We start from the raw sequence: 15,533 nt of genomic DNA, 5'->3' as shown, positions 1-15,533 counted from the left end.
AGTCTGTGTTAAGAGTTTAGAAAAAGTATCTGAAGTATGGGTGAGCGCTTGTTAGCGATTGAAAAAAACTGTAATTTAACTGAAGAATCAGCTCAGAAGCAACCAGTATAACCAGTTCTGCACCAGTTCATTTCGCCATTTAAATGCCTGTTATACAACGGTACCAATACATTTCCTTCCCTTCAATCCAGGAATACATACACTGTGCATGCGCGCACACACGCGCACACACACAAACACACACACACACATACACACACATACAAACACACACACACAGTGTATTGGCCCCCATGAAGTGTACTGTATGTATGACGAGCATTGACTCATAAAGCAACTGAGCAACCAACAAGTCCACCAACAGCGCATCTTTTCATCAGGAAAACAGATGGACGCCCGACTACCATAGAGGTGGAGAATGATAAGAGGAGGAGGAGGGCTGGGACGGGGAGTAGGACAAAAGTAAAAATAGCAGCTGATAAGAAGGAGGAAATGAACATTAAAAGGGAGGAGAGACAACAAGAGGGAGGGGTGTGAACTAGAGACGGGGAGAGAGAAGCAGAGGAAAGAAAGATAGAGGTTATCAAAAAACGATGCTGGTTTGTACCACATTGATTTTAGGTGCAAAGATTGATGTCAAGGCATTGAACGGTTCGTGCTTTTGCTCCTCGGTTCTTTTTCTTTTCCCTCACCTACCACTCCCATTATGCGTGATCACCATGGGGATGCATGACCCTTGCATTTATCACTTTTACTTGATTATAGGTTGGCTATGGAGGAATCTAATCTATTTACCGACACTCATTCTGGATAATAGCTGTGGGTTCATACATAGAATGTAATGTGCATAATTAATGTGGCTGCATTATATCAACAAGCTTCAACACTTTAAAAAAAGATTATTGCAATGAAAATTATTTTTTGGTAAGTTTTATCCTGCGCTTTTAATTATTAATTTATTGGAAGAAATCTAGTTGCATGACTGCCCTAAGTTACTGTCATCAAGCTTCCCGTTCTTGCACGGCACATATGCAATTTACAGTGATAACGGTGGCAAGTATTGCTCAGTCATTAGACATTCAACTGTCTGTCTTAACAGCCCTAAACTCCTAGAAGTCTATATGCTTGACGTTCCATTTCCGGGATTGCTCTATGGTGGATGGAAATTCCATCAGATTTCAGTCATTTAAGCCGGATATCCGTTCCCTTGGGCTTCCTTTGGTACGATTGTGACTGGTTAAAGAAAGGCCAATAAGCCAAAGAAAGTTTGTCTCCCATCCCGGATTTCTGTGTGGACTAGCCAGACCCTCCTCTGCAGCACCGCGGTGATGAAAGGTCTCTCAAGGCGAGAGTAATAATGCCATCCATTTACATTTACACATCCATGTCCACTGATAGAAGTTGAGCATGCCTGTGTGACGACTGATTTAATGAGATAAAAATAAGACTGAGGTGCTTATAACTTTATGTCACTACAGCTTTCAGAACTGTTGATACAGGGGGCAGCCGTGTTGGATTTTGAACTTGGGCTACTGCGAGGTTGTCCAAGTTCTGAGGTCAGGAGGCGTGTTTCCTACTTTGACCTCGGAAAATCCATGTCCCGAGTACAAATGGAACACACTATTAGCTCTTAGCTAGCTAGCTAGCCAGCCAGCCAAAAGTATACCATGTTCGACTGCTTAACATTAGCGTTTATACTATTTTCAAAGAGTGAGGTTTCACTTTTAACATAACAAGAAAAGGCCTAACCAACGACAACTTACCAATGTTTTTGCCAAATGCAACATTCTGGAAACTTCCCCAAATCCAATAAATAAAGACCATTCAGAGCTGCTAATGTCAAAACAATAATAAATTCAGGACCAGCTTCCATACAATAAAGACTTACTACATTGTAGATCTACGTGCTAGTCAAACAGGGCTTTTTTTCTTTTCTTTTTACATAGGCCTACCCTGTAACCCCATAAACCGATGTTGTTAGTTAATCATGTGCTCTTCTGCCTATGAAGTAACGCTTTGTTAGTCTATTAGCAGCAATCAATACGCAAAAAAAGAAGAAAAAAGCATCCTCAAGACACTTTAAGTGTCTAGTTTTGCGTTTACTACATGCACACCTCTTTGGCTTGTAAAGATGCCAAGATACACTATGATTGGTAAATGGATGTTTGGTGGAAATGATAATTAGCACATGGTCAGTTTTGCGACACAAGATCCAGAATCAGTAGGCTATCAAGCCAGCGGTAGCAACATCCATCCAATGTCAATAAGGAAGACATGACAGGACAGAGCCTTTTCCCTCCTTCCTCTTTTTCTTCTCTCCTCACACGCTCTCCTCCTCCTCACCTCTATCTCTTTGTGCCTCTCTCTTATGTTGCTGCATAAGACATCATTAAAGATTCACAGCTCTGCTTTTAACAGATCCAGATCTTGCCACACCCCCTTTATCTCACACATACAAAAACAGGCAACCCTGCATTCATAGATCTGATCCTGTCTAGGAAAACAATGCAGAGATGGAAGCAGGAATAAGACCACAAATGTTATCAGAGTATAGAGAGATTATGTGTGTGTGTTTGTTTGTGTGTGTGTACATGTGTGTTTGTAGACTGGGTATTCGGCGTTCCACTTGGTGGCGTGTGCTGTGAGCGCCTGAGTGAGCATGTGATGTGTGACAGATAACGGACAATATCAATTTTCTCTCTCTCTCTTTCTCTCTCTTTCTCTCTCTCTCTCTCTCTCTCTCTCTCTCACACACACACACACACACACACACACACACAAAGGGTTTCACAGACACTGTTGCAGCAGGTGATCTGTTGATGCTGGCTTTAATTCACGCATGCATTTTTCTTGGGCTTTGTAGTTTTGTGGTATTCTCATACATAATGTAAACTTTAAAATACATAGTAAGGAAATGCTCTCCTAACCCTCTTAGGCAGGGGAACGTTTGATCAAAACGCAGACCGGTTCTGATATGGTAAAAAAAAAAAACATTATATGATTATTACATGATTATGCATGCTTTATCCCATATAAAAGCAATCAAATTCCAACACTTTGAGGTTCTGTGAATGTGCATGAGTATTCTGATTTGGATAGAAGAAACATTCCTATAACATTTGCATAACAAGGGAAATGTAGGTTAATTTGCATTTTTATTGCAAATTTACAGACAATTCTGGAAAAATGTGCTCTTCATTTGGATGGAAACCTGACTAAAGAATGATAATACTGAATTATTACTCAGCCCAAGGTAAGTGTATCTAAAGAAAGGGCATTGACATTGTGTAAATGTAAATGAATGGAGCCTCCTATAGTTGACTCAGCGTTGATAAAGAGTTATTGACTTGTAATTTAACCTGTAATGTATCATAATCTGCAGGTAATCTGACCTAAAACACAGTGTATGATGTTAAACTTTGTCATCCGAACACACGTCCTTTCTATGTTCTTTCAAACAAGCAAGATTTTGACAAATACTCAGCATGTGGCTTACATAACACACAGGTGTCAAAATAAATACCTCCCAATACAGAAAATGAAGCATGCAAGATACAAAGTATAGTCCCTCTCTGTTTCTGAGTGTCATGAGATCACATGGGTGTGTGCTGTCTTGCACAGACAATGCATGTGTGAATGAAACTAAGTGTCTTCCCTGGAGAAGGTATTGGCTTTCACTGACTTTTAAACACACATACATGGACGGACACACACACACACACACACACACACATACACACACACATACACACACACACACACACACACACACACACACACACACACACACACACACACACACACACATACTATACGATGAGCTAGTCTTTATGTTAACCAGGGACAATGTGTGTGAGCTAAAAGTGCTTGCAGGCACAAAGCCAGACAAAGACAGCAGGAAAGACAACTTCCATTCACATGGTGTTAAACCTATAGGACAACAGGTGCGAGAAGAATAGGCTCTTTTTTGAACTTTTTGCAGGAATTAAGAGCATATGCTTGTCAAATTACACACTGCTTTTGGACTTTGGAGTTATAATATCCACTTACAAATACAAGTCTTATAGATCTGACATACAGTACCCCTGGCATAGAATTGTGTTTCATCTTTTCTTTCGCTTGCAGTTGACTGCATATTCAGATTATACACTTCCTTTTTTGAAGGCATTCTTGCAAATTTCAAAGCTGAGTTTATATGTTGCTTTGGCAAAAACAAGCGACAGATTGAGAATTTTGATTACTTTACCCCATTCAACAACTAATTGCATGAATCTATAGTGTATGTTCAGTCAAGAAGACTACTTTTGCATGCTTAGGCCTTCTTTATTTCTCAAGCATCTGCATTTATTCATTACACATACGCTCAATCATTATTCCTTGCTGTCCTGTCCACGCCTGTCCATTATCCTATCAGCTGCTCTAATCAGCTGGTCACATCAGCTGACCTCATTTATCAAGATGCTAGCTCAGACAGCAACTCACCTCCAATATGCCAATCAATTTGCTGCTGCCTCTGTTTGAATATGACTCTCTCCTTGCTACAGTACATTCATGCTGTTGTTATGCACGTGGCACGTTCAGAGCTGTTAAAATCCTTTATGTTCTCTGTTGTTGTCAGCTGTCATTTCAGTTAAAAAAATCGCAAATGGCAATGTGCCCCTCAATGTACCCATCACCGCCAGACTTTGCAAATTCTTAATGTCCATCAGCTCCATCAGCTTTATCAGAATCATCATCCATCACGACCATCACCAGTGTTTGGACTCCAGAGGGGGATTTATCTTGCTGCTGCTCATGGCCGATGTTCACCGATTACAAATCTCCCTCTAGAGTCTAAGCGCCAAATACTTTCTACAAAGACTGAAATATCACGTATCATCTTTTATCATAAACATTCATCTCAACATTCACTTGTCTCTCCTGATTGATCAGGTTAGTAGTAGTAGTTACAGATGCCAGAATTCACCCATGGAAATCTAAATGTTTGTTTATTAGAAGAAGAAATGCACTCCCAATAACAACATTCCTGCCTACAATTTTACTATTTTCAATGCACATTTGTGTTGACATTGTATCACTCATTTGTGGGGCTGTTTTAATGACAGACAAAGATGTCTGACTGACACCAGAAGTACAAAAAGAGAGTTAAGGACTTGGTATCAAACATCAATAATGTTTGACTTCAGAACAAAATTTGTTCACAAGAGAAAATCTAAACTACAGTAGAAACTGTAAAGTCTGAAAAGCTATCATTGAATAATTGGTCTTCAAACACTGTAGTGAGATGTTTGTCATGTTCTTTTACTTTATGTTTTTTTTTTCTCAAACTACCACATTGAAGTATTGTTTTAGTTATTATTGGTATCAGAACATTTCCTACATTACCCATCACTAACCAAGAGTGTCCTGTATATTAAGGGATTTGTCACCCAGGGGTGTCAGTAAACTTCTCTCCCACTCTCATGCTCTGCAGATAATGCTAATCATGAACTGCTTGTGAGCAATTTGACTTTATTATAACTATTATAACCGTTATAATGAGGTAAGATCCCTTAGGAGCAGTCCAATCAATACATAGCAACAAGAAGGACAGATTCACACATTCATAGACATTAATATTAAGTAACAATAAATTTGTTTAGTGGTGATTTTGTCAATAGACGTACTGATAATTTTAAATACAGAGTCCTATATTTAAAAAAAAAACACATTCCCGTTATCGTATCCCCTACATATTCTTAAATTTATCCAGCATTACTCTGTCCGTCAGTTTTAAGACCTTTCATAAGCTAGGTCAGTTTGAACTAAACTAAAAAGAAACGAAATACAAAAAGCTCATGGTGGTTGAAAATGCAAACACCGTAACAATGAATGTATAGCTGTATCATCCAAACAATTTATATTCATCCTAATGGCCGTCAAGGTGCAAAAAAAACATCCATATGAATGAGGTCCAAATTTATTCATCCCAACAACCAATTAGGTCTTTCCAGGTGCAAATATGACCACCCCAGGCAAAATATGAGGAACTTTCTCCCTGGTCGATACACTAACACTCTCCTGAGAGACACTGACATAGGAGTGCGGGGGAATGTTTCTCCCTGAGTGGAAAACGCTAAATTTACCAGCCTTGGGTCTCTGCGATAAGAAAGAATGAAGCGCTCCTGTTCTGTGGGAAATCAGCTGTCAGTCGCCATCTTTCTGTTCCTATCTGGTTGTCAGTTTTAATGGGTTCTTGGAAAGAAGAACTCTCGCTCAAATAACTAGAGCAGATCAAGGTTCAAGTAACTTATTGTGTTTTTCATCAGTCAATGAAAGATGTGTTTTTAATAGAAAGGGAGAAAGAGAGTTGTGCCGGGTCCGGCAGAGACCTTGAGTCCCTCACTTGCTCTGTCTCTGTCAACCCACCTCACTGTCTGTCTCTCTTTTTTTCTGTTTCTGTCTCCACCTGTCTTTCGCTTAGCCATGTCTTGTTTGTTGGTCTCTATTTCAATCACACACCCACACACACACTCACAAACGCACACATCCAATATTAATAACTCACCCGCCCATTCAAGAATTTTTCATTGACACAACATGAAATGACCTTCAGATCACACACACTGAACACACATACGCACAACTCAATCTCACCTCTCTTTCATTTCCTCCTCTTCTGGACATCTTTAGATGAAATACGGGGTGAAACAGAGAGTCAGATGATTGCCTTAAAGGTGAAACCAACTCAATTTCCACAGTTCCCACTTTCCTCAAGGCAGGGACAGTTTAATCAGTATGTGTGAAGAGTGGCGACCAGAGAGACAAGGTACAGAGACTTAGATGTGTGATTTCTGTTTGACTGTTTCTGTTTGAGTGCTGAACTGTTTGGTCAATTGGCTGATTAAATGCAATATTGCTTGAATGTTTGGATGGACTGACAAGAGAGTACCAGGGTGAAACAAAAGAATACAATAACTCTCTGACTTTGTTCCAGCAGGTAATGCTGTGTGCCTGCTGAGCTGTTCTTGTTATTGAAAAGTGCCCCAGGCTAGTCTAAATTATTAGGTTATGCAAATTGACAGCACATTTCAGCATCTACTCTCTCTCTCTCTCACACACACACACACACACACATACACACACACACACACACACACACACACACACACACACACACACACCACCTGCTGTCCAAAGCAGAGCAGACAATGAAAAATGCCCCAGAACACAATGCTGCTATACAACATGGAGTTACAGCCACAAGCAAAAAGCAAATCTATATTCTTCTCAGTAGTTTATATTAAAAGCGGTTAACACCTGCAGCACAAACAACCACATCAAACAGTAAATGCCTTGAATAGACCATAATACCGCCACAAGACACATAGCTTACACCCACCTGCAATTCTGCCTTCAGCAGACAATGCCCCAGAAAGGACTATACTAGAGATGTGTAGGAGAGTCTATAGACTGGGAAACACCTCAGTTCGGATGGGTGCATTGCTCAGTAAAGGAAATGGAAAATAGGAGTGTATAAAGAGGCTCGAGAATTGCACAAAATGCATGAACTGAGATGTATACTTCTATCATCAGCACACAGCCTTTTAAAACAAGTTAATTCAACTTAAAACTTGGCTAAACAAAATGTAGTTGCATCACAATGCATACACAAAGCATTTCATCCTGATGAAAAAATAATCTTAGTATTTATGTTTTAAGGCATTAATGCAATATGACAGACACACTGTATATCATATAGGCTATAGGATATTATAAATCCCACATAATAAGGTAACGTCAGAGAGATCTCATGATATCATTAGGCTACATCCTATTACAGCCTATTAGAGCAAGCAATGTAGCAATTTCATGTTTTAATCATAATTATAAAAATAGATTTAACCTAATAAGTGCTGAAAAGTGCATTAAGTTGTGTGTTTTTGTGGTTAATGTAAATTTCCCCAGAACTCACCGGAGATCTCTGTCTGAGGTACGTCTACCAGAGTGAACCCTTTCCCGGTGTAGAACTGCCGCAGGTCGGAGCAGCTCCGGTCCGCCCCGGCCACCGGGCCCGGCGCTGCAGACACACACAGCAACACACAGAGAAAGACCGGGGGACGCATCTTCTGAATTGTAGTCCTTTTCTTTCTTACAGTCAGTCAGTCACAAAATCCTAAAGATTACTGGTCCGAGTAAATCAAGAAGGAGTTCTTCGAAGACCCCTGTCTATAATGTATGGTTGCAATAAAAAAAAAATTGTATGAGTTTTCAGTAGAATCAGTGTTCCCCTTTCAAACTGCACAACCTGGTGATAGAAGGACGCACCCAGCAAGTCCTGCTGGGTGTTTCTGCGGGGGAAGAGAGCTGCGACGCGCGGCTGTAGGTGTCAGGTACACCCCGCTGCTCCTCCTCCTCCAGCGCTGCTGGCTGTGAGCTGCAGAGATGTCAGAGACAAAAGAGAGGAAAGGAGAGATAGAGAGTGTGCAGGTGTCGGTCAGTCAAAATCGGCGTAGACCCCAACGCAGACTACCCGTTCGGGATTATGGAAATCAGCCGGTTTAAAGGCAACACAACAGCTAAATCCGTTGTTTAACATGAGGTTTCAGACAGGAGGAGAACTGTCCTGTAAATCCCTCTTTCCAGGCTTTGGGACAATGAAATGAGTGTTTAAGGGAGTGTGCGGGATAGAGTGTAGATGTTCTCTCTCTCTCTATCTGTCTCTCTCTCTCTCTCTCTCTCTCTCTCTCGCTCTCTCTTTGTGTGCGTGCGTTTGTGTGTGTGTGTGTGAGTGTGTGTGTGTGGACCAGGGGCTAAACAGCGTCACCTGCAGGTCCTTGGGAAGGCGTATACGAATGAGATTTCAGGGAATCCCCATCCAAAAATGGATCATATTTATTCTCATTAATTGAAAATGACAAAGTACACCGTGGTTTTATTATTTCTCCACACAATCCTCAAAATGAAGGATTAAAATGATAATAAATGGCAAATAAGGAAAAGTTGCCCTTTGAATAAAATCGAATAGGGGTTGAATCTCAATATATTGGTATTCTTTGCATGAAAAACTAGTTTTCAGTCAGAAATCTGTGTATGAATGCATGTAAAGTAATTTAAATAGGAAATGAATGTAAGTCTTTTAGGATGATTTGCATATAGATAGGCCTAAAACACATCTTAAATTGTATATAATTTCAAAGAATGGTACAAAGTAGCCTTTTTCACACAGGGAAATCATTTCAGCAATAAAAGCAGGCAAATAAAAAATTACAGTGAGTGAAATAGAATAAACTATGATAAAAAAGCAGTAAATAAACAACTATGATATTTATTAGAACTTAACCGTAGGCACATGACATTATTAAAAGTTTCTTATAAAGTTTAGTTTTGATACAAAATGTGTTTGTCAGGAATTTGAAAAGCCAAAGGGATCCTGAGTGAATCACTCTTCCTCCACAGTGTTCAGTCGGCCTGTAGCACTGAAACAGCAGTTGGATATTTTGCCACAGAAACTTGTAACAGTGATATCGAGGTCAGGATTTAAGGTTCAAGGGTACATGTTATTCTGCTAGTAAATGTATGAAACAGGAAGAAAAAAGGACAGAAAACAATAAAGAAACATTCTGAAAATTAAACCTGACTCACACAACACACAAAGCAGTAAACATGTTATATATCCCTGCAGGGAAATCAGCGGGTGGTAGGGATTCAGTGCCTTCCTCTGGCTCAATCTGGCCGGGTTGGTGGACGTGACTGATGAGCTGTCAGATATTCTCCAATCTTCCTACATTCTACATCCTCCCCGACAACAGCGCTGGGTCCAAAGGCGAGCCTGGAAAGGTCACCGGCAGCCCTGAAATCTGACTCACATCTCAGATATGCAGCACAAATTAAATTGAAACGTAGGTGAAATTAAATCCGCAAAGGGTTTCAATACACCCTAATTACTTTTAAATTGGATGTGGCAGAGGAGTGTGAAGGTAACAGTGTGAGCACTGTTAATGCAACACAGGTTAGGCTAAAGGTTAAGGCATGTTTATTAATACACAATAGAAGCAGAAGTCAATGTATTGTGCCTCACTATCTATTCTTTGTCGCAATATTCTCTTTAAAAAACTCTAAACACAGATATTTTTTAGAGGTGGGTGGGGAAGCATGTAACACTCATTACAGTAAAAATATCACTGTCCTTCACTACACATACTGTACATGTTCAGTTCATGACAAGTCCTGTCACCCCGCGCTCCAGGCTGGAATATATTACGTGGCCAAAAGTGTAGACTGTCTGGGCTCTCCCTTTGATCTAAGTGATGGTACAGCAAGTTACACTATTTAAACAGTAGTGTGCTTCCAACTCTGTGGCAATAGTTTGTAGGAAGTTCCCTTTGTGTTTCGACATGGCATCAACCCCATCCAACACCCTTAGGATGAACCTGAATGCAAGCCAGGCCTTATCAGCCAACATCAGTGTTGGACCTCACTAATTCTCTTTTGGCTTAATGGGAGTAAATCTCTGCAGCTTTGCCAGAAGAGTGGAGGAGGTTATATCACCATGGTGTTAATACACTTTTATAGTAAGATGCTTAACAATCACATACGGGTGTAATGTTAAGGTGTCCAGGGTGCATGAGAAGCCTAGGGGTTGGGGCATGGGGTTGATTTGACTTTGAAAAAAATCCCCCTCAGGCCCCTAAAATATAATGTTAACATACTTTGTTCAGAGTTTAGTTCTGACAATGTACTGCACATTCAACCCAATACGTTCTTAAAAAAAAAAAAAGAAGCTAAATGAATCCTTCCAATGCAGCACACTTGTCAATGAGACTTTTCCCACAGCAGACATTGGGACTTGTCTTTAGGATAAGCACAAGTGTTATCAATAGGGTTAGCAATAGCTCCGGTAGATTTAAGTTTCTCAGTGACAATGAGCCAGCATGCAAAATACCCAACAGAAGCAGCAAATTCAAACACTATTCATTTTGTCATTTACACCTGTGTTTCAACACTGTGTAGCCTGTGGTGCACTCAGCTGGTCCTCATCAACCAGTAAAGTCAGGGATTACCTGGTATTTGCTTCAACTGGTCATTAATCACTGAACCACACACACAGGAGAAAAAGACATCACTGCAAGGTGTACAAATTAAGTGGAAATCTTCATTAGGTCATCAGCAGCCTGAACACATCAGTACAGTATGTATCACTAACCTAGCACCTTTCTTTATTTTTTGTAAACAAATATTTTTTATTACAGAAAACAAACAATACACTTAGACATAAGAACGCGTCTCAAGACCAAAAAAACAAAGAGAGGAAAGACGGGGAGGGGGGAAACCTAATAAAAACACAACAGTAGGAATGGAGTCTGCAGTTTACCACTAAGACATACAAAAATAGACATAAACAAACACACAAAAACACAAAGACATTGCCAGAGAGACGGACATAAGACATACGGAACCAAACACATGCACAGATAGAAGTGGGGATGTTGAGCCAAAGGTCCAGAGTTTTTTGTGGCGCTCCATTTATGCGAGCTGTGGAGAGCTTCATATACTGCATATGACATCCAAAAAGGAAAGGGTCCATGTACAAATAGACAAGTCATAAGGGGGTTTCCAACGTGTTGCAATCGTTTCTTTAGAAGCTGTAAGTCCAGCAAATACAACACGTTTTTGAGTTTTAGTTTGTTATCCTTCAAATCAAAACACTGATAGAAACAGGTACAGTATCATTAGTCAAGGCAGATATTTTGAATGCAATGTTGTTCCAGAACTGACCAAAAGAAAAGCAATCCCAGATCATGAAGATATGTAGATTGGGCTTTTAGTGGGCAGAAAGTCCACAAAGGGCTGTTCTAACCTAGCACCTTTCGTGTCCATCTTGAGTTAAATGAATGCCACCACTTTTAATTTGATTACATTTACCAGAACTAACAACTGGTATTTACTACTTTGTTGGCTGTATGAGGACAATGTCCAGGCCAAATTCACCATTTGTTTTTTGGCAGGAGCATCTAATTTTAGAACAACAGTTGAGCCCCACCTTAAGGTCAACCCAAGGGCACACCTTTATGGTCCATCTTATTCAAAGAAGAGAAATTAAAGCCCCACTTTCATATATCCCACACATGCTAAACTCCATGTACACGTGTAACGTCAGTTCAAGTGTTAATCCTGCCAATGATATATGGCCTTGGCAGGCGAGTGTCATCAGTATTAATGAGTCAGTTAAAATTGACAGGCAGTTGCCAGCCAACTTAGCCCTCAGGGAAAAAGCCGTTTTATATCTGTTCACAGAGAGAGAAAGTGATGAACATGTCAAAAACCAGTTTTTCTCTTCAGATCCAATGAAAGAATGGCATCTTACTGTGGTGAAGATGTTTGCAGCCAGATTTTGGATGAGAATCTTCTTCAAACTGCTTTCACCATAGAATGATGAAAAAAAAATCAATATAATCCACCATGAATTTAAGTAAAAGACAACTTAACTCTGCGTCAAGCAAAAGTGGTTTAAAAAGCCATCAGAAAAAAATGTCAGGTCATTAATTCACGTGAACAATGTGAATACTGTTTGTAGACAAGTACAGGTGTCATCTCAATTTTCTGTCTGGCACCAAGTTTGTGCAGGATTTCATTGTCGGCGCAGGCCACTGAGCCAAAAATGTCTAAATGTTGTCAGTTAGGTAACCGGTCTTGTTTGCACAAAGGACAAACTATAAAATCTTGTTGTATTCAGACATAGAAATAACATTCCCTCCAAATCTCTGTTGTGTTTTTCTGAAGACATAATATGAGGCTAGTCAAGCCGGGTCAGATAGACACTGGAATTAACCTCAGGACTGAACCAGTTTCATCAGATTAACACAGTTCTGAATCTCTTTTAAACTCAGCAGTGGCCTCTTGTTTCTTCTATTTTCTCCTCATCTGAACTTCCTGCCCTATTTGATCTGATCTTAACTAAGCCCACACACAGTTGTGATACTTTAACTTTTAGGTTTGCCATCCTTTGCACCTTGCTCTCTACACACACACACACACTTACACTTCTAACATGCACATACATCTTGGGCTCTGGATTTCCAAGTGCATGCTTGAGATGCATCACAGCATGAAGATGGAAGGGAGAAAAACAATGAAAGACCACGCAGCTTAGCCTGCTACGACTTGTAATGTGTTAGTGGAGTATTTGTCTGTTATACTTTACAAAATTCCCCATCAAGTCTGCAAATCAGAACGACAGATATTTCCTGCTCACCAGATTGTTGGCAACTATTGGCACTCTTGACTCACATGTCAGTCATTCGGCAGTACAGCAGGACTGAACCAAGAAATTATCAACCCTTTCTCAAAACACAACATACACTCTTTATGTGTCTATCACAAAGCATACTTAACACACATACAAACAATAAATCATACGTGGTGAAGCTTTAATAGCTTACTTGCCACACTCGACCCAAACAATCTGTCATGTCAGATAAGATCCCTGAGCCATTAAACGCTGACAAAATGGTATGGGAGTGAATGACTGGCTGGCATCCAGGTCAATGTGAACTTGCTTCAACCTGAAAACAGCGTGAAGTTAATGCTGAGGGCCAAAGTCAGTTAGTGTAAAAGTGAGAGACCAGATGGGGGAGGATATTGTGCCTTCTTAGCAAAGCTTGCTGTGTGGCTGAACAAAGTAGAGCATTTAGCAGCTAAAGAGCCAGACATTTCCCTCAGGAGTTGGGGGAGACCAGAAGCAGAGGGAATATTGGACTTACATGCATTAGGTGGACAGAAACAAGATAACAAATGAATGTTGCTCTGTATATAAATATCTGGGACTGTGGCTTGATGAGAAACTCCCATTTTAGACTCATGTTGACTGACTCACCTTCAAGCTCCAACAGAAGGTGGGCTTTACAGAAACCGGTCTTGTTTAGTAGGAAGAGAGTTGTAGAGGCAGAATCTTTTGTTAAGATTAGACCATGGTGATGTAATCTATAGACATGCAGCTACATCTACATTAGAACAATTAGATTCTATTCATTATTCCGCCCTTACATTCATCACCAGTGATAATGATTATACACACAACTGTGTTCTTTATAATGAGCTTGCTGTTCCTCTCTTTTCTTGAGGCGCAGTTTATATTTAAAGCCATTAGTGGTAAACTTCATCTCCATATATATATCTCCTCCCTATTACATTGAAATCTTGGTTTCTATCAAACGAGATCCAACAATTGGCTCACTGTTAAGGTTCCTTGCGCACGTTCGGATCTTGGAAAAACTGCTTCTTTCTTCAATGCCCCTTGCACATGATACGCTCTGCAACAAACTCTAAGGTTATAAGTTCTCCCGGCTGCTACTGTTTAAAAAAAATAAATTTTAAATGTAAATTGAAACTGTTTTTAGTTATGTTCATGTTTATTTTGTGTATGGCGTCATTGAAAATAAGGGAAACCTCAATGCCCTTTGAGTATAAATAAAGGTTAAATAAAATAAAATGTAACAAAAGTGTAAAGAGGCGACTTCGCTAACTTAAAGGCGATAATATGACTGCTTGTAGCTTGTTTCAGCTGTCCCTAAGTGGCAGAAAAATTGCAAGTTTACCAGAAATAATTATTGGTTTAGAGCACTGAAGAGGTGATTGGGATAATATGGGTGTATTAAGGTGAGTTACATTTCATGCCAGGTGGCCTAAAGACGTCATGTCTCATTAAAAGTTAGAAAACGTGAGAGAATTTGACTTTACCTGGGGGTCTTTCCTGGATTGTTTTGATAAGGTTTCTGCGGTAGACTGGGAAAAGGAGTAATGTTACTATGAGGATAATTAAACGACTTACTTGTCATTTATTTGTATTTATTTATTTATTTCACTTTTGTACACTTTTTTTACGTTTACAAAAAAAGAAGTGCCTCTTTATGTATCATCTTGTTTGTGTGCAGGGTATATTCTACCTTGCCTTTTTGTTTGTGGGTGGCAATATGTAGGTTCACTTCACTCCAAATGTAACCTATCTGTACACTTGTACACTTGTACAGAGTGGATAGATATCTGTGTGTGTATATTGTGCTGTATATTTGTGTGTTTGTGTACATGACAGCACTGTTGTGCTATGTAAAATTGCATAGAAAACTTGTGAAAAAATAAAGAATAACACATTTAAACAAAAAAAATAAAAAAATAAAAAAGTGAGTTAGATGATTTAATGCTCTCACACACACATTCTTTAAATCAAGCAACCAAGAACCATTAGTGTCATGGAGGTATGGCTAACAAGAGGCCGCCTCTTCTCAGCTCTTACTTTGAAATAACTCACACTAACTGCAGACAACAGCAAGCTGCACATGATCCCACCAAAGAGGTAATTACAACCTTTCTTTGGTCCGGACCTTTTCATATATTAGGACTTTTCTCATCCTATGTCGACCTACAGAAATTTAACTCTTACACACACATCTCGTTGAGGGAAGATAAATCAAGAAAGAGGCCTCAATCTCCCTTCCAGGCTAAATACTTTGATGATGAGCTTTCTTGCTCTCAGTTCAAACACAACCTAACACACT

General features: G+C 39.8%; 1 protein-coding gene across 1 annotated transcript in view; it reads right to left on the bottom strand.

Annotated features, from left to right (window-relative positions):
• The window catches only part of LOC117950826 (glypican-1-like), a 33,838-nt gene extending 25,148 nt beyond the window's left edge, over positions 1-8,690 (bottom strand). The window contains exon 1 of the mRNA XM_034882172.1: positions 7,955-8,690. Within this exon, the coding sequence (XP_034738063.1) occupies positions 7,955-8,105 (151 nt within the window). The 5' untranslated portion in view covers positions 8,106-8,690. The remainder of the gene's footprint in view (positions 1-7,954) is intronic.
• Between the last annotated feature and the right edge of the window lie 6,843 nt (positions 8,691-15,533).

This window comes from Etheostoma cragini, chromosome 9 (assembly GCF_013103735.1).
Source record: "Etheostoma cragini isolate CJK2018 chromosome 9, CSU_Ecrag_1.0, whole genome shotgun sequence".
In the NCBI taxonomy this organism is placed as follows: domain Eukaryota; kingdom Metazoa; phylum Chordata; class Actinopteri; order Perciformes; family Percidae; genus Etheostoma; species Etheostoma cragini.
Note: the sequence above shows the minus strand (reverse complement) of the source record. Positions and strands in the feature narration are given on the sequence as shown.